This window comes from Patella vulgata, chromosome 8, assembly GCF_932274485.2.
Source record: "Patella vulgata chromosome 8, xgPatVulg1.2, whole genome shotgun sequence".
Lineage (NCBI taxonomy): Eukaryota > Metazoa > Mollusca > Gastropoda > Patellidae > Patella > Patella vulgata.
The window spans coordinates 20,180,476-20,201,059 of NC_065886.2; the positions used below are offsets into that span (position 1 = coordinate 20,180,476).

The 20,584-nt window shown below is 31.4% G+C and overlaps 2 protein-coding genes across 4 annotated transcripts in view; one reads left to right on the forward strand and one right to left on the reverse strand.

The window, feature by feature from the left end:
• Positions 1-556: 556 nt before the first annotated feature.
• LOC126830144 (uncharacterized) lies at positions 557-14,346 on the reverse strand. Its single transcript, XM_050560416.1, has 16 exons — positions 14,032-14,346; positions 12,030-13,692; positions 11,308-11,423; positions 10,487-10,575; positions 10,079-10,155; positions 9,000-9,101; positions 6,033-8,257; positions 5,636-5,743; positions 5,105-5,250; positions 4,385-4,509; positions 4,040-4,166; positions 3,488-3,676; positions 3,079-3,146; positions 2,704-2,804; positions 2,349-2,478; positions 557-1,866 (listed from the first exon to the last, which is right to left on the reverse strand). The coding sequence occupies exons 1-16, from the start codon at positions 14,219-14,221 to the stop codon at positions 1,809-1,811; spliced, it is 5,514 nt and encodes a 1,837-aa protein (XP_050416373.1). The 5' UTR covers positions 14,222-14,346; the 3' UTR covers positions 557-1,808.
• Positions 14,347-14,586: 240 nt separating this feature from the next.
• Positions 14,587-20,584, forward strand: part of LOC126830146 (sister chromatid cohesion protein PDS5 homolog B) — a 35,495-nt gene continuing 29,497 nt past the window's right edge. For 2 of the 3 annotated variants that reach the window (XM_050560419.2, XM_050560421.2), the window contains exons 1-6: positions 14,587-14,827; positions 16,330-16,453; positions 17,324-17,605; positions 18,440-18,537; positions 19,765-19,891; positions 20,216-20,296. In XM_050560419.2, coding sequence (XP_050416376.1) covers positions 16,349-16,453; positions 17,324-17,605; positions 18,440-18,537; positions 19,765-19,891; positions 20,216-20,296 — 693 coding nt within the window. In that variant the 5' untranslated portion in view covers positions 14,587-14,827; positions 16,330-16,348. The remainder of the gene's footprint in view (positions 14,828-16,329; positions 16,454-17,323; positions 17,606-18,439; positions 18,538-19,764; positions 19,892-20,215; positions 20,297-20,584) is intronic. The other variant, XM_050560418.2, reaches the window with a different exon arrangement.

The following is a 20,584-nucleotide window of genomic DNA, read 5'->3' on the forward strand; positions in this document are numbered from 1 at the left end:
ATGATGTGGATCAAACCATACATGTAGCAAAGGTCTTTTAAATTTATTTATTCTGCTTTTTGACAGCTCTCCTTTTCTTTATATTTAACCGTATTGGTTTATGGGAACTATTCAGATTGTTCTCAGTATTGTCAAAGCAAGAAATAATTCTTGATGATAATCTTTATGATGTTTGAAATACCCCTTCAAATTAGATTTAGAAGTGTTAAGAAAATGCAAATGGGAAAACTTAACTAGAATGGTCGTTTTATTAAGGATCTACTTGAATCTAGCATTGCATTGCACACTTCTCTGATCGAAAGTTAAAAATTACATGTATGTGTCTTCAGCTAAAACCTTCGGCTAGAAAGTACAGTGGCCCAAGAGAACAGGCAAATAAAAATTTGTTTGTCCAACGGGATTGATACATGTATTAAAGAGAAACTGATATGTTTGTTGCTTACTTTTAAAAAAGTGATCTAAAAAAAAGAATTTATATTGCATTTTATTTATTAACAAAGGATAAAAATAAATATTTGTCAAATAAAAATAAATATTTGTCAAATAAAAATAAATATTTGTCAAATAAAAATAATATTTTATTAACAAATATATACATTAAACAACATTTTTACATTATGAATTTAACTGACACAAGTCGATATTTACAAAAGTATAACAGAATCCTCAAAATAAATAATTGAATTCCATTATTAATGACATCACAAAAATAATCTTACAAGACTCTTCAAATAGTGTGCGTAGATATATCTGTAAGACCAATTTCGGTAAAAATGGCCATTAATCAGAACTAATTATTACGGTAGTGCTTGTTCTTTCAAACTAAACCAACAAGTCATACATTAAATTATGTCCATTAAAAGTTGAGGATGAAAATATATTTAAATTCTTTGCCATTTAAGTTTGTCATTATTAATAAAATAAAAGCATGTCAATGGATTAAAATCAACATATTAACAAATATATACAATAAATAAACAATTTGGCAGTGTTTATATTTCTGCCTGTACAATGGAGACGCATGTTCGCAATAGCATTTTTGGGTTATTTTTTTTGTATTTCATTTAAAGTAATAAAAAATAAGAAAAAAAAAATCTGTAAAATTTAAAATAAAAATCTTTTAAAAATCTAAAATAAATCTATATATAATTTAATCAAGACACTACTGCAACAATGGGCCACAAAGTATTTCTGGTCGCTCTAGTCTTGCTGTATACTGGGTCTGGATACTCAAAACGCTATTGCGACCACAGGCCATGTCTGGAATTATTTTTTGTTTTTCATTTAAAATTTTATTTCTTTTCTTTTCTTTATTTTAAATTTTAAAAGATTTCTTTATTGTAAATTTAAAAAGAAATAAAAAATTTTTGGTTTCTCTTTTTTTTTTTACTAATATTTTTTATTACTTTAAATGAAATACAAAAAATAACCCCAAAACACTATTGCGACCATGGGCCACCATACTGTACCCATCATTTCTGTGACAGGAACAACAAATCAACATTTCCGAATTTTTTAACTTATTGAATAATACCTATGTATAAAACAACAAAAATAGTAGGGTAGAGGTGCACCTGTGGCACATGATCACTAACATCCAATTATCGAGTCCTAAGCTCCAAAACAACTACACTCCATCTTTCCTTGGGGTGAGGTCAACTTGGAGTACATTTTATTTCCGCATTTTCGAACTAGGAAACCTGAATGCTGCAAAAGCTGCTTTTCATGATTTGTCAACTGGAACTAAATGCAGCATTCCAATACATAGTAACTTGGCAAATAACTAATTTCAAAAACTCTTATATTGTTTATAAATTCTTATCTCTTAATTGAATTCGAAAAAATCCTGGTTTCTCTTCTGCATACCTGCAACATATAATAAACCCCCATGGCATTAGTTAAATATAAATACCAATAAGTTGAAAGTAACATTCAGAGACAATATTAAAGGAGAAGTTAAGCTGTTGCAGATTCTTAATATTTTATTTCTTATCTTGTATTGAAATTGTTTCGATCATGGGAAACCTTTTAAACACACATGTTGGATGTGCTATCGTAAAGAGACAGAAACTAGGTCATTTCGGGGCTAACATATTCTTCAATTTTATTTCACTAATTCTTTTGCGCGTAGGGGTATTTAGCAGTGGGAGGAAACTAGAGGACCCACAGAAAACCCATGTCAGGTAGAAGTGGGGAATCAAAACCACACCACTTGACTTAATGACAGACCGTGTGATCCAAAAACGTGCATGTCTTAACCATTCGGCTGATACAACCAATAAATTTCTTTGTAGAAACATTAATTTTTCCTGAATGAAATTTAAACTTTTGTGTTTCGAGAAACTTACCTGAAGTTATTGGACGATAAAAAGTTGATTATAGCTGGTCGTATTTTAGCTACACCACCTCGACTATTTAAACCTCGACCTGTTATAACGAAGAAATGGGTGCGTCTTCTTTCAGGTCTCAAAAAATTCTCTATAAAAATATAATATTAGAAATTTATATTTATTCAAATTATGGATGAGAAAACATTTTAGCAGTGTTTATATGATACATCTTTTGTCACCTTGAACATTTAACAGAATGATCCATTTCTAAAATGCAAATTGATCAATGCCTCATCTACTCAACCATTGATCAATGCCTCATCTACTCAATCAGATTGTTTGCTCCAAGGTTTCAATTCGTGTAAATATTTACCTCTTTCTTTCTGAGCTATAACTTTATTGAGAGCTGATATAGCTTCGTCCACATGGAATCCATGTAAATCTAATGTCATACCATCTTGTACTTCACTTCGTCTACAAAATAACAATACTAAATGTGACCATATTTATTCTGACTAATACTACATGTATCAACAATAATAGTCCCTCTCCTAGGGTCACCCCTCTTTCTATGATATGCTGTCTTTGAAGTTTTACTTTGAATTATTTAAATAGTCAATCAAGGATGACCAGCTAACAACTACTAATTTGTATGCCAAAAGACAACATCTGACATTCTCCCTAACCTAACCACTGAAATAAACATTATTTAATTGTATGTAGATAATAGTGTAGAATTATTATATACCTCATATCTAATATCTTTTGTGAAGCTCTCTTATTTGCTTCTTTGACTTTAGTGCTATGAAGATGGCCCTGTAATAGAGAATTATGTAAATTATTAAAAGCACTTGAACTTTGTGTCATTAAATATATGCATCGCTGAATAACAGCACTGTCTATCTAATATATTCATCAATGAATAACACCATCACCATCTATTAAATATATGCATCACTGAATAACAGCACTATCTATCAAATATATTCATCAATGAATAACACGATCACCATCTATTAAATATATGCATCACTGAATGATAACAGCACTATCACAAAAATATGCATCACTGAATAGCAACAGCACTAGCTATCACAAAGCAAGATTTGCATGACAGCTAAATTAATTATATCAGGTTAAAGATTTTTATAGCTCACCTGTTGTGCATAGAATGATGAGACTTCTGGCATACCACGTTGAAAGGCTTCTTTAGCTTTTATAAAACAATTTTGTCGGAGCATATGATGAAGATTGGCTTCACCTCGAAGCTCCTGGTAATTTACATCATCCGAATCAAACGTTTGATATTCACGATGCTGGACTTGTTTATATGATGGTGTCTCCAACTAGAAAGAGAATAAAATATAAATTATCTTGGGCAAGAGATACTTTTATGTTTAGCCTTGTGAAAAACTATCTGGGTTTGGAGTGGGTCTAGAAGAATTTGAAAGGGGGCCTTGAAAAATGTTCTACATATTTTGCATGCAAATCTTGGTAGTAGAGGGTTAAAAAATACAAATATTGTTTTGGTAAAGGTGTATAAATGAAATTAACCCTAATTTATAACAACATTATATTTCTAATTGAATCAGGATTGGGGAACAAAATGTGAAGCATGTCTTCCCTCTTCATGATATTTTTGTTTCACAACACAACTTGTGCAAATGTCATAATAAATTTTAATGTCAATCAATATCATCATATCCTACCAAATCTAGCAGACTTTTTTGTTTAGCTTCATCTATAAGTTTTTTGTAATATTCTTCTTCAGCTCCTGGTGTCATCACTGGACCAATAACAGATTTAATAGCTGTATCTGTATCTTCATAACTATATCTGTATAAAAAAACCCAACAGTCTCTTCTTTAATAAAGGCTTACAGTGCAAAGATTGCTTTTAAATCCTAAGGAATACTCAATTAAATTCAAAAGAATACAAAAGAACTTTCAAATTGTGTCTCTAAGCATATACAATAAAATGAACTTTTAATTTTTCAAATGGAAACCAAAATTTCTTCTTAGAAAACATTTAGATTACATAAAAAAAATCCCTACCCATTAGCTTGAAATATTTCTTCAAAAAGCCCTTCTTCTAGACCTGGGAACTTTTCTAACAGTTTCTGTCTTTTTAATTTTGTTGCTATGGCAATGTGGTCTCCTGTAGATTCTAAATACTTTAGCTGAAGAAATGAAATTATAAATGTATTTATATTTAGACAAGCAACTATTCTACACCCCGATCATGATAATAATGTTGGCTGGCTGATCATGATAATAATGTTGGCTGGCTGATCATGATAATGTTGGCTGGCTGATCATAATGTTGACTGGCTGATCATGATAATGTTGGCTGATCACGATAATGTTGACCGGCTGATCATGATAATGTTGGCTGACCATGATAATGTTGACGATTTGTTAATATATGGAGCATATGAAAGGGGCATATTATTTAATATTCTGTTTAAAATTCATTTTGGCTCAATCGGTTATTTTAGCTGCACCTGAAAGTACTGAGTAAAGCTATTTGAAGGGCCTCTTTGCAATTTAATTGAATCAACCAGGATATTATCTGCCATTGATATTCTGGTTTTTTTATTAAATGTAAAACAATCAATTTAGATACATTTTAGCATGTATTATCCCTTGAAAAATTGGATATTGTTCCAAAAATGCCAATGATGATCAGAAGTTTTTAAGGCTGTCTATATAATTTTGTTCGGCGTGACCAGTATGTGGATCATTTATTGTATAAGATTGTAATTTATAACTTACATGTTTTTCTCTAACCACTTGTCGATCTAGTTCTTCTTGTATAATATCACCCAATGATACACCTTTATTTTTACGCTTTATTTTCCTTTTAGTATTATCTGTTTTTTTATCCTCATCTTCTTGTATTATTCTAGCTAATGCTTCATCTATAGAAATAAAGTTTAATTGGTTTTAAATTTAAAGGTAAGCTGGATTATTTCATTGTTGGGGGAATCGCTTGCTTCATTGTTTTGTTATTTCATTCACTCATTCCCGCTAATACATGTATCTCTCTCAAAATTGCCTTTATTTTACCCTTGTTTTTTTTTCTTTCATGCAATGGGTATTTGTTTAACAATACTTTCAACATCAAATGTATTGACAACTTTGATTGGTCGCCCAGTATGATGAAATTGCAAACAAAGACAATGTAATATTACAGGGATTTGTCAATATGAAATATCTTGTAGAAAAAAGGGTGTCAGATATAGTAAAATAAGTTTAAATTTATTGGTTTAGATGTCCTAAATGCTTAAACTTAACTATACTCACCATTCATAAGCTGCCTTTTTTTCTCTATGCTGCCATTTGCTATTGTAGATTTCAAACATCGATGAATTTGTTTAGCTGCCTTTAGATCTAAAAATACTTCCTGATCTTCTGTAAAATAATTCAAAGGGAAAATTTTAACATATTCGTGAAAATTAACTAAATAAATCATAATTTAATTGCATTACAGATAAAATACAACAAAAATTGATTTGCATGGTACCCAAGTGTGTAGCTACCCCAGTATACATGTAGCTTATTGTCAATTTAAGTGAGGCACAAAACTTTTCTACAATTATCTTTTAAGAATTTTCCTTCTTTTACATACAAAATGGGTCACTCTAAATGCGCACGGAACTTACATCAAAATTTATTACAAACATCCATATCTAATTCTCACCTGATTTTGATTTTGAGTGAGCTGGTATTATGTGGCCAAATAATTGTTCTAATTGATGTACAAAATCTGATGATAATGATATAGATAATTCAGTTCCAATATCATCAACCATTGGTAAACTAATCTCAGCTTTATCATTACTAGTTTTTGATTGGTTCTGTGTATTAATACTATCTACACATACAGAACTATTTTCTGTCACAGCACTATTACTAGTAGAAACAAAGTCTTTTTCTGAATTAATATCGATTGAGCACTTTCCAGTCAACTGTTCAAGATGTTGCAAGTTACTAGTTTTAAGAGGTGAACTTGAAGATTCATTTCCAAATGTCAACCTTTGACCTTGAATCTCATTAACATATTCCTCATTAGAATCATTAGAGCTATCATCATATTCGGCAAGCATTTCAAGATCGTTTGTTGATTCAAGCACCCCTTCACACTGTAATCTATCTTCATTCAAAAAATAACTCATTGAAGTATAGTAATCAGGGTTTTGTACTATCGTTTTATTAATCCATCGTCCTGATGCACCTTTAAAAAGATCATTATCAACATCGTCCTGTGAAACACTTCTCATTCTTTTTAGTCCATGAGTTTCAATCTGTTCTAATCTTTTCATGCCATTTCTGATTAAATCATTCTGAATTTCATTTGTTTCGAGTTTATATAATTTAATATTTTTTCTACAAATATCGAAGAGAGATGTAGGAGAAGTAGCATTTATATTTTCGGCATGCTGGGTATCGTCCGACCTTGATAAAGAAACACTTTTACTAAGCTTGAGCATTTCTGTTGCAATTTCTTCTTTATCGCAAGATGTCAAAGACAAAGAATCACAATCTAAAATCAAATTAATAGCCCATTCCACATCATTATGACACATTTCCAAGACCTCTTGCCTTGACATCTCAGATAAATCTGGGAAACTGTTGCGTAAAAAGTCTAAATTAGGCTGTAGATAAGATAAAATATTGTCCGTGTTGCAGCCCCGGTCAAGTTTATTTACTCTTTTATTAACAGAAGAATTTTCTCTGATAGGTGTTAATTCGTTGATATCACGACTTTTTACAAACATTGTCTTTAGAAAATCTTTTTTCGATTCATCTAAATGTGAACCATCAGTATGTGTTGAAGCATCACAAGTTTCGATGGTTTCTTTTTTGACGTCTGACACAAGAGGTATAACTATTGAAGTGTTCTGGTTTTCATCAATAGCAAAACTATTCCAAGTTTGTGATTTAAATTTATTTTTCAATTCTTTATCAATAAGGGCAACACGATTTTTTCTCTTTTTTCTAGATTTTGGTTTTGGCGAGTTGCTAGCAGATGCTGAATCGGATGTGTTGTCACTTTTACCAGAACTATCAATCACCAAAGACACTAAATCTTTCTTATCAACATCTCCACCATCTCCTTTTCCTTCCTTGTCAAGGAATTCCATATCCTTTTTTTCACTTTCTTTTAAAGTTTCAGAAACTTCTGCAGCAAATTGGTTTTGTTTTTCTATAGAAACTGTATTTGCAACATCACAACCCCCCTCTGTATTAATAAGATCAGGGCCTAAAACAGTATCGTGAAACTCATTTGTTCCACTTTCTTTATTGACTTTATGTATTGATCGGACTGGGTCAATCTTTTCAGAAATCTGTTTATCATCCGCGGAAGGGTTTAAAATTAGTTTATCCATATTCCAACTATCATTTAAAACAATATCTTTTTCTTTTTTAATGGACTGGAAATTTTGATTAAAATCATTACAATTATTTTCTGATTTTTCAACTTTAATGTCTGTAGATTCAGTTGTTCCATCTGTTTGAGAATTTTCAGATGACTTATTTCGCACTCTTTTATTTCTTTTAGGTTTTGGGCTAAGTGGTTTAACAGAGGTATTTGTATCTGTTGGATTGGACCAAAACAAATCACTAGTCAAATGCAGTTGACTAATCTCAGTCATTTCTGTTTTCGGTTTTATGTGACATGAATTATTAGTCTTATTAGAGTCAACTTTTTCTTGATTGTTTTGCAATGATTCTTCAGAATCTTCAACACTTTCTCTTTTGATATCAGAGATAAGACCTGTATCATCAAAATTTTTTTCCAACACAGAATTATTGTTATTTCCCTTCTTTAGGACATGTAGAGTTTTGTTCATTTCCTCTTCTTTCACCATCTGTGGCTGTATTGTCTTTTCTCCTTGTGATTTTAACTGAGTTGGAATAGATCTGAAAACAAACAATAAAAAACAATCATTATAAATCAATAGATGTTAAAGACTAGAACATTGTGGGATACATCACCTAAGTTACAATTTGTATTGTCAGGATTCTCGATAATAACCCAAGTCCAAGGATTTTTTGAAAATGGTACAAAATAGCAGAATAAGACTCAAAGTCTATTTCCTTAATTTCTAGAACCTCTTACACATATTCTAAGCCACAAATAACAGATTATTATTACAATTTTTCAAGTGGGATCAAGGGGATGCTGCTTTAAAGAACTGCTCTTTGTTGTAAAGTTAAAGGGTAACAATGAAGTAAAATTGGGTTATACTCATTCTAAAACTGAAAACACTTGGTTAAATGTGTGTATCAATTCGGTAATTGATAAGAAAAATTATTTTTGTATACAAAGGTGAACCATCATACTGCATTTACTTTATATGACAACGCAAAGTAGTTCACCTGATTGGGAAACCCAGTAAAAAAAAGGGGTTCAGGCAGAAATTTTAGTCACCATGTACACAAAGAGAGTAAGTTTTTACATGTTTTTAACTATCCAATGTTGACCAACATCTAGAATTGCAAAGGGAAAAAAGACATACACGTAGCACTATGTCCAGAATATTTCAAAATAGTCAATGAGATGTTAGCTTTCAATATGGGTCCACATTATAACATCAATCCAAAAGAAGTAACCACCTTCCTTGCCATAAAGAACAGTTGATAAAATAAAAGTAAAATCTACCTATCTGTATTAGTAGATAAAAGTTGTTCAACAGTGACATTCTTGTCATATCTATCTTTCATTTTATGTATAACATCCTTACTCACTCCATGTATATTTTTCCTGAAAATTTAAACATATGTTTTAAAAAGACCTTAAACATCTTTAAAATTTAATAGATATCCACACAAAGCATGGAAATACATGTATGGCCACATAGTAGCTATGTCTCAACAGCTATCCAAAGGAAAACTTGGATGTTGACCAAATTTAATAAGGATCTAGCATCCGTCGATGATGATGATGATAATAGTTCTTATATTGCATACAGATCCATTAAAGTAAATGCTCAAGATGCATTTAGCTCTCCGCTTATCACAAGATAAAAACACAGTTAATGTTAATAAGCAGTCAAACAAGATAGGTCTTAAACTGCTTCTTAAAACAGCCAAGAGATTGTGGATTTAATCGTTATGTTATGTTATGTTATGTTAGATTGTGGATTCTTTATGGTCAAAGGTAATAAATTCCATGGGTTTAGTACAATGTATGAGAAGCATCTATGACCGAATGACTTAAGTTTATAGTTAAGAATTCTATACATGTACATGTACTTCACAAGCTTTTCTGGACAAATAATATATCTCTGAGATTACTTAAAATCAACAGGGTTCATCCTGGTTGAGGAACACTGAATAGCGGTAGGATGATCGCCAACTCAACCAAAATTTGTCAAATCTAAAAATACCACAATTATGAATAAGGCTTCACTTAGCTATAGATAACGGATGTGTGTTGTACCTAATACCTATAATCTATATTTTACATGCCATAGCTGATCTCTTGACAAGCTGATAACTAGCTGTGAACTTTGACCTGCACAAACAATTGTCTACTAAACCTGTGGTTGACAGGATGGATTTCTTTCTTCGGTAGGAGAATAGGAATTGCCTGTAACCTACGGATTGGTAGGGTAACAGGAATACAGTATTCAGACTACACTAGATGACCTAGTTAATTGATATTTTCTCATCAAATTTTCCTTTATATAGCTAAACCATCTATTGGTGTAATATCATATGGTATGTTAATAAACTTACGCTTGTAATTCTCTGGCTTTAAATTTCCATGGTGTATCTGGTTCCATTATAACAATATTATATCCATTCTGTAATGCCTAAAATTAATAAAACATTACAGATTTAACTAGAAAAACTGTCATTGGTAATATTTGAATCTGTATAAATGAATAAATTGACTAGATATATATTTCAATACTAAAGATGCATTTCACAATTTGGAGTAACATAAAATGAAAGTTGCATCAGCCATTGAAACTGTATGTACATGTAACATTCACTTCAATGTTGAAAGCATATTTTCTATTTCAGGAAGGATGTAACACAAGCCAAAATAAATGTGTGTACAGTAAATTAATAAATAAACTTAAAATCGTAACTTTATACATTTTTATAATTTTATTTTAAAAATGTGGTCAATATACTTACAGATTTAGCATAAGGTTTCATCTCCCATATCTTGGTATTAGTATTATCTATAATAACAGGATTGGTACCAGCTTCCATGGCATTTATAGCTGAAAAACATATCATTTAATTAATCTTATATATCATAAATAACAACATTTAAATATTCATATCCCATGCATATGCATTTTCCTGATATACATGTAGTAAGTATGTATCTAACCTCTGATGTCTAGCGTATGACAAGAGTTCCCCACACTTATATGTGACAAGAAGTAATGTCACCTGCCTAAACTTTAGGGTTTTCTTTGGGTTCTTGATTGTTTCACAAGAGTTGTAAATACATATAAGCATCCTTCGAAAATAAAGGGTTGTGGAAGTACATGTATATCAAGCTAAATGTCTATAATGCTAATTGTAAACTGTCATTAATAGTTGAGATGTGTTCTTGGGATGTTTATAGTTGTGTTGGGTTTAATGTATAAAATGTATATCATTCCTATTTATCATCCAGGAGTTTTTAACATTCATGTACATGTTATAAGTTATATTAAAGGGATATAATACATGTACAAACCTGGAAATACTGATTTTGGATGTATAACGTACCTGTTAAATGAAGTACATGAGTACATGTACATGTACTTGAGATTTTGAAATTTACTATTTAAAAATATCAATAAAAGGCTGAAAAAAGACAAATCTGTGCCCGACAAAATAAACGACACCAGACGTTTTGTGCCAAAAAAAGTTTGAATAAGTAGTGCCTGATATTGTGACAGGTGTTTTAAGTTTCCAGACTTGAAATAGCTAGATATTGTTTTAGATGTATCAAAACTAACCCCTCTGTCTATTCCATATATGAGCTGTAGGGAGGTCATTAGGTTCAAACATATAGATACCATCTTGTATAAAATAATCATCTGTTGATAGTATTATACCGTTACCTTTAATCTCTCTATAATATATAAACAAACAATTCTTAAGACAAATTATACGCTGTAATAAGAAATTCAATTAAAGTACCCTACACTAAGGTTAAAGTAGACATGGTTTTTACTGTATCCCAGTATTCACATGATAGAGGTGATCAGAACTGAATAGACTATATGTCAACAATGAAATTGTATCAAATCTTTTTAATCTGATTAAATCCAAGTTGGGAGATTATCTACTGTTGATATTTTAATTTTGTTTTCTAAATCAAATGTTAAATAATAAATTTGTTTAGTAGATTTTAGCATGGATTTAGCTGTTGAGAATTAGGTCTTGTCTGAAAAATGCAAATAAGATGATCAGCTTGAAATAATAACGGGTTGAAAAATGTGGATAGCTTTTGGGATTCTCTAAAAGTTTTCATTTTTGGAATATTTGTGAACTATATGTTGTTTCAAGAAATTAATAAGTACAAGTGACTGCAAGATGGTTTTGTTTTGAACATATACATGTACATGTATATACATGTATTTCTTGATATTTTGGAATTTTTGTTTGTGTGTATTTTAACTTTAAAAGAGGGCCTTCAATTCATAGCTTGTCAAGATATATAAACATTAGGCTCTACCTTGCTAAATGTGACTTGCCACTTCCAGGTAATCCTCGTAATAAAACAAGGACTAACTTTCCTTCTTTTAAATAATTACTCAACAACTCCCTTGGTGATAAAACCTTCTTATTGTTCATATGATGATAGGCATGTTTGTTGACCACTCTCACAAAACCGTCTTCCGATATTTTTGGCATGGTTTTTGGAATATATGGCATCCTTGGAAAAGGAACATGGGGATATCTCTGACCATAATGCAATTGTTGGGGTAGTTTTGGTCTTATACGGTTGGATGTAGATGGTCTGGGAGAAGTGGTTGATCTTTGATGAGGTGTAGAAAAATGGGGTCCCTTAGGCATCATAAAAAAGGGTTCTCCAAGATAAGAACTTGATTCCAACTTATCACAGTGTAGTCCCGGCTGCTGAGGAACAAAAACTGGTGCTTGTGGAGAAAGTTGCTTTAGATCTGTTGTATCGCAGTTAGTATTAACAGATGTATTTGATGTTTCATACTTTGTGTTTCCCATCATATCTTTCAAACGATCATATGTAACAGAAGTTGAAGTGGATACTGGTAAATGTTTATAAGCCATAACAATACTGCTATCATCCATGATTGTAGAATGACTACTTTTAGTTTGGTCACAATCCTTTTTAAATTGGGTATTTGTCACTTCCCTCAATGTTTTATCTCTGTTTTTAACAATATTTAAATGTGCATGTTGACCTTTTGTCTTTTTAATATGACCTTTAGATAATTCACCAAGGATTGGTTTTGAGCTGATGAAATCTTTGCCATTATCGTCACAAGTATTTGGCCTAGATTTACATGTGTAATTATCGTGAATGATGTGACAGGTGTCATCTGGTCCACATTTATCTGCATCTGTTATCTGACGGTTTTCAGTCTGCTGTTTGTCTATACTAGTACATGTATTTACATGTGAAAGATGATTAACCAGTGGTTCAGTCAATGTACATGTAGCAGATGCATTTAAAACTTCGCTCGATAACCCAAATGATCCACCATATAAGGCCATATAAGACTGCAAAGAATCTTCTGTGACAGAGTTTGATTGTGGGATAAATTTATTAAAGGCATCAAAATTAAAACCATTCTGAATTTCAACTTTCGTCTGATCTTCTTTGGCATCACACACTTGTGTCATGGAAGTACCTAAAGAAGATGACTCTGTCTCCCTGGAGTCATTGCTGGACATTGATTTGGGAGTGATTGAAGAGTTATTTCCCTTGACATGTGATTTTATAAACTTTTGGGGTAATTTCTTAACATGATCTGATGCATGTGTTGGGGTTTTCTCCTTCATTTTTCTATTTTCTTTTTTTACAGGAGTAGTAGTATTATTCGAAGAACCCATGGAGGATTTTGCTATGGATGTTAAAGCAACATTTTTATGACTTTTAATTTTTTCTTCTCTATTTGTCGCTGTGGTCATTACAACAACATCTTGATTAGGAAGTGATTCATTTACAGCTGATGATGCTACTGTCGTCTCTACACTATCCAGAATCTGTTGCTGACTTTTGACTACTTCACTTGTTGGTTCAACAGTATCAAGTAAACTGAAGGCTATCAAATCAAGTTCTGACAAGGAGCTAGTTTTCACTGGCTTGTCACTTAATGGTACCATAGAAGATAAAAATTCCACTGCTTCTTCCACTGTTAAAAATAAATTACCCCAAATTATTAATCGTTATCAGTTTCCATATAAGCCCCTACAATCTGTATAGTATAGAGTATTAAATATCTGAGGTTGTCCAAATTTATCACTGGCAAATGTAGTGATTATAAAATCAGTGTTATTTGATTTCACAATAAATAATAGGCCTATCAGTTCATTGATGAAGATGCAGATTGACACATTTGACACTTTGTAATTCTTTTATTTTTATGAATTTCTGTTCCAATGTCAAACAAAAGGAACGTAAAGTCGTAAGTTGGATTGTGATTAAAACATGGGCCTTGTGCCCATGATTAAACCATTAAAAAAATACTTACCTATCCATGATTTTTCTATTAGCACCATTTGGATAACATCTGGATCTATCTGACCGTCAAACATTTCCTTCACGGTTTGTAACATTTGAATCTGTTCTTTTTTCGTTGGCGACTTGTCCAAAACGATTGGTATGGGGCCTTTGACTTTCTTTTGAGGGCTTGAACTTCGATTCCGTTGATGTTTTGACATTTCTGTAGATAACTACAAGCATTTCTTATAGAATGAATAGAACCTGACAAATCGTTAGTGATTGACATTTACAACTTTTCAAGGATTGTTATTGTCCTGAGGTGCACTTCTTTACGTGTTGACTATTTTTGTAACTCTGCGCATATTTTATGCGCACTCGTCTTTGCCTAACATGCATGAGAGGGGCGTTTTGATTGGTTTTGCTTATTTTATTCCCAGGAGTTAATTTAGAGTTATCACTAAAACCAAATAGATTACAAATAATTTCCATGATTATAAATCGATATCAACACCCAGTCAATTAGTTAATATGGTTGGACATAATACGATATAGACTAAATACATAAAGAGAAAATAAAGTAAAGACTTTCTGACAAATTTATTCAACCAATCAAATCGTACGGCTGAATATTTGGTCAGAAACAGTATAGTGCCCTTTCGCGCCGTTTCCTGCTACAAACTCCTAAATATTTGTTATTTTGTGCATGTCAACAAAGGTCAAATTGATTTACGGGACAGGAATATTTACCGTATATAAACCAAACGTTGAATGACATCAGGCTTATAAACTTAGGTCACATATATTCATTAAAGCAGGCGATACAGGTAACTTGCTAAAGAAACTCCCGATAAATCCAATCCATCATGGCGGCTGAAATTTCTGTGTTTGTTGATCAACATGATGAACCTATATATAACTTGTGTTCTTTGTTACAAACCTTTTATTACTTTTGTATCATCACCGGTAGTAATAAATCTGTGAACTCTTTTCGTGGATATCCACGTTTAAAAGAGCAAGGACGTTGACTGGACCCCGTTTGAATAATGTCAAAACTAGACAATCAGAAAGTGTTTATTAAAATCGGGTATTTATAATTTCACTGACGATTGATTTAATCAGGGTTTGCAATGCAAACATAATTTTTCGTTTTGAAATAACATAAGACAAAATAACAGTGATAAGCATAGGACACTTCCTATCCTTCAGAATCAGAATTAATATTTACAGAACCCAACTAAGCCTAGTACGGACCTTACTCTTAATTCCAATCATTTGTATTCAAGTTGAAAAATGACCCAAATTGTGTAACTTTAACAAGAAAATCATGTGAAGAGCCAAATCAAATATGTCATTAATGGCCTTTATAAGATATTGATTATTACATACATGTGTAATATACAAATTAATTGAGTAGGCAAATATCTTAAAGTGAAGCCATTTTATTAGAAACATCTAATAATCAGACAGACAAGGCCCAAATAAACTTCAATGATAGATTCAGATATAAGCTTTTCATTTATCCTGCAAATAAACAATAGAGAAACGTATGTTTAATTGCATATCGCAGGGATAAATCTACGATTATTGAAAGTCCTAAACTTAACTGATAGAATGTACTAAAAGAATATACCAGAATCCATTCTCACTATAGGCTACTCAATATTGTTGTTGCACTTTCAAGGAAAAAAGGGTAAAACAGCTAGATTTCTTTGATACCTTTGGCTTCCGTGGAACTATATATTAAGTATAAATTGGTTTAATTTTGACAAACTGGAATATTTTTACAAAGTTAAAACTTGTTTATATATATAAATATTGTGGTATAACTGTCGGAATGTTTGGAGATACCGGTATTTATTTATCGTTGGGCACCATATCAATATGTTTCATTATTCTTACTTTTAACACTTAGTAACCTATTTTGCACTAAGAAATGGTCGGATGTAATGGCCGCTCGTCTTTTGCCTTTTCAGTCTATTTTTTTTTAATTGATGTTTAAATTGCTATACCTTGTTTAATACAACATTTAGAGACTATAAATGTGAGAAACTAAGTTAAGGCTTGTCATATATAAATATTGTGATATAATTGTTGGACTATTTGGAGATACCAGTATTTATTTATCGTGGGGCACCATATCAATGTTTCATTATTCACACTTTTAACAACATTTTGTCCCAAGAGCTCTTATTTAAAAAAAATATAACTGAATGTTTATACTTTATTGAAATTTGTGACTAAAACAAAAAGACTACTATGGCCTTTATAAATGTATATTGTTTTTTGTGCAAATCTTTAATATATTTTTTACTTTTTTTTATCCTAGATGCAGTAAACAATAAAGTATGAGTAGTAAAGCTATTGGGAAGTCCACTAAGGTGGTCTATCCGCCTGGCTGTAAAGAGATCAATGAAGAACTCAGTAAGGATGAGTTAGTTAAGCGTCTCAAGGTACATTGCATTAAATTTCTAAATTTTTTATGTCCACTTCTTGATGTTGTCCTATATTGCAGTCTCAGTGGAGGCTACTGTCTGTAATCCATGTCTTTTAAAATTGATGTGGGTTAAAAGTCTTTTTGAAATGAGAAACCCTTTTTCAGTATTTTTTGATTGATTATTTAAAATTCAATTAAAGATACATTATGGGAGATTAGATAAAGAGCTGGCAGTTCTCACTATAATAGTTAAAAACTAGATAATGTAAAGGGGATTTGCTGAAAATTTCAGTCAAATTGATCCACTCTGAACCAAGATTTTAGCCATTGAATTTTCGGCCTAGCCTCGATTATCATTACTTAAATCGGCACGATAAAAAACATAGTCTCGATTATCCATTTCACGATTAAATTATGGATGGAAGTCGAACAGGAAATCGGAACCTAATCCAATAAACATTGCAGGCTAGCAATGACATCCAGAATTGATTATGGTCTGGATAAGTTAATTAATGTCTAATTAATAATTTAGATAACATTTCTGGCCTAAAGAAATACCTGCAGTAGGCAGATTTAGCTCTTGCATAATGTATGTTTAAGAAATCAAAATCCCTCGGATTAAAAAGAGGCCCACCAAATATTTTAGCGAATATTGTATGTGGCACAGACTTCTTTTGATCATAAACATGTAATATTTATATTGTCAGCAGAGCGTTTCATTTGATGACAAATTTCCAATTTATCATGGAATTTACTATTTTTGGATTGATGGTGGTATTCATTTTAGACATTCAACTTGTACAATATATACTGATATCTGTCCTTTCTTATTTCATCAGAAAATTTATTTGTAAAATAGACTACACTAATATTTTGTGTATTTCAGTTATTAGCAAGAGCATTTCAAGATATGAGTCAAGATGAAAATGCACAGTTTTCAGGACTTGCATTGATGTTGGCTTCAGAATTTTTCACAGATCATCAAAACAAAGATGTTCGTCTGTTGGTTGCATGTTGTATTGCTGACGTGTTCCGTGTTTTTGCTCCCGAGGCTCCTTTCAACGACAACGACCAGTTAAAAGAAATATTTCTCTTTTTGATCAAACAGCTACGTGGTTTAGAAGATCCAGAATCTCCCTCTTTTAAACGTTACTTTTATCTATTGGAGGTACGTTTTTTAATTAACACCTACAACAAATGTTTGATTTTAAGAAATATTATATCATTACATGATGCTGTATAGTTTGAGCTTTTGTAAACATGAAAATCCTTTATTAAATGCATTAATTATGATCTTTTTAATCTCCTACTTTTAGTGAACCTTTTGTCCTAGAAAAGGAAGACTATCCTCATCAAAATAACTATTTTCTATTGAGTACCATTTATTTCACACAGGCAGGCCTCAAAAAATGTTAGGGTAATTTATATGTACTACATATGAGCCAAGAAGTGCCTGAAAGTCCATAATTTAGATTATGCAGAGTCTGTATGAACAAGGAGGCTAAGTGGGTACGACACTGGCTCTCTAGCCTGGAGGTCACGGGTTCACTCCCGGTGTTGGCCGAGAAAGTTCACGATTTTCCGGCGTGGTCTTCTTGTCAGTGGTGCAGGATAGAGGGCCTGACAAGGAAGGCTGTCTAGTCATTTGGATGGGTCCCGAGTACACATAAAAGATCCCTTGGCAGTTGGTATTCGATATAAGAGTAAGAGTAGGTAAAATTTCCCTCGTCGTAACACACTGTATGGTGTATGCCCGTTTTCATTAGCCCAGTTGGAGTTGAACAGTAGGACGTCCAACCCCGTTTCATTTCATTTCATTACTCTATGAACAATAATTTACATCTTGGTTATTGCTCTCACAAATAAAACTATTCATGTTCCTCTTTATCTGTTGAGTTTGAAAGGGAAAGGTCTTTGTCTATATAGAACTATTTTATTCTTAAAGCATCAACCAACCCACCTTACCGTCTAAATGTTTATTTGTTTTATTTTTTTCTTTCAGAATTTGGCTTGGGTAAAATCGTTTAATATTTGTATAGAATTAGAAGATAATCAGGAGATATTCCGTTCATTATTTAAACTGATGTTTTCAATTGTCAGGTAATCTTCTTATCTTTAAATTCCTTCAATTCTCTGAAAGTTCACCTCTTTCATTTTACTGCTGTGCACGTTATGGTATATTCAAATTTTGTGTATGTGTTATTTAATAATAGTTTTGAATATTCAAAAACAAACAAAATTATATTGATTGGAAAGATTTATAGTTTCTAGAAATCTGAAAATTGACCAAACCTGGTCTCTATATTGGTCATGTCAAGTAATTCAAATTACATTCAACTATTAAAGATACATTAGTTAAGACTCTAAGAGTTTAATAAAGAGTTGGTCATCCTTACTATAATAATTCAAAAATAGATGATAAAAAAAAGAAAATATTGAAATTTTTTTCAAATTACTTCATTCTCAGCCAAGTTATCATTGTTTGTAGTTTTGACAAGATGTGTGCACATTGGTTACCAAAGCACTGGTATAATCGGGACAGCCTCGCTTTTCCATTTTTAAATTAAATTTTTAAATGGCGAACCGTTTTAATCTATTTAAAATCTTGAGTATCCGATGCCATCGAGAGTCGATTATGGTCTTGTTTTGTTAATAAATGTCTAATAGTTTATATAACATTTCCGGCCTAAAGAACGACCTGCAATAGACATATTTAGCTCTTGCATAATGTATGTTTAAATGATGTAGAATATTAAAATAGTAAATTTAGGGTTTGTATTAAAAAGCACTCTGTGGCCAATTTGAAGACTTCTAAACATTTTATTTCTCTTTGAGGGTTTAGCTCAATGGAACTAGTTAGATGAATTTAAATTGAAAGTTTTTATTTTTATTTGTAAATGTCATTTTGCATAAGTTATTTAAACATACATTATGCAAGAGCTAAATCTGCCTATTGCAGTTCTTTCTTTAGGTCTAAAATGTTATCTAAATTATTAATTAGACAAAAATTAACTTATCAAGACCATAATCAACTCTCGATGCCATCGTTAGCCTACGATATTAAGTGGATTTGAATATATTTTTGATTGATGATTTAACATAAAAATGGATGATCGAGACTTTTATTATCGTATCAACCATATTAATAACGACCAAGGCTAGTCTGAAATTGAATGGCTAATATCTCTGTTCAGATTGAAGCAATTTGACAGAAATTTTCAGCATATTCTGTTTTCATTTTCTATTTTTTAACTTAACTATGATAGCGAGAACTGTCAGCTCTTTATCTAATCTTACCTAATACCCTTTAAACGTGTATTTTTTTAGTGATAAGCATTCGAATAAAGTGAAGAATTTTATGTTGGATATGATGGGACCTTTGATATCCGAATCTGATTCTGTTTCACCTGAATTATTAGATACTATATTAATCAATGTCGTGGAACCACAGAAGGTAGGAGATTTCATAGATACAAATTAATACAAATTATATTGTGTTATGCCTAAACAATATTAGTTAAATTTCACTAGTCAGTTAATTTTAACATTGTTTTGTTTTCATTATACAGATTTGTCTGGAATCTAGTTGGGGAATTCATTGACTTTAAATTTTTGTAATTAATAAATTAATTTTGAGTGTGTTTATTGTATTGGTTGTATTTTAAGATACATGTTTTTATTATATGTAAATTGAATTTAATTTGAACCCTCTTTGATTTATTATCATTTATTAGTTCCGTTTTGGGTGAATTAAAGTGACTTTTCTTTTTACTTTCAGTCACAGAATAAATGTGCTTATAATCTGGCAAAAGATTTGTTGAGAAGAACGAGTAATGCTATAGAACCCTACATACAAGCTGTAAGTATAGATGCTACTGATGAGAATCCTATCTTCTTGTAATGAATGTCAAGAAATGTATGTTTCTATAACAATAGTAGTAGACTAGTAGTCGTGTTGTAATCCATCCATGCATTTTTTATTCTTGATAATTTATCTTTTTGAATTGCTAGGAATTATACAAACATTCAGGTCTTCTGGTTGTTACATTTAATATGAAGTTAGGCATGCTTGAAAGAGGCAAAGTTTATATTCCATCAAAAACAATTTGATGTCATGAATATTCTTTTACTTGTATTTGTATTTTGT

Coding starts and splice junctions, on each gene's coding strand:
- LOC126830144 (XM_050560416.1), bottom strand. CDS start 14,221: ATGTCAAAACATCAACGGAATCGAAGTTCAAGCCCTCAAAAGAAAGTC. Junction 5,744..6,032: donor TCACTCAAAATCAAAATCAG/GTGAGAATTAGA, acceptor ATTATTTTACAG/AAGATCAGGAAGTATTTTTA. Junction 2,479..2,703: donor TATAGCTCAGAAAGAAAGAG/GTAAATATTTAC, acceptor ATATTTTTATAG/AGAATTTTTTGAGACCTGAA.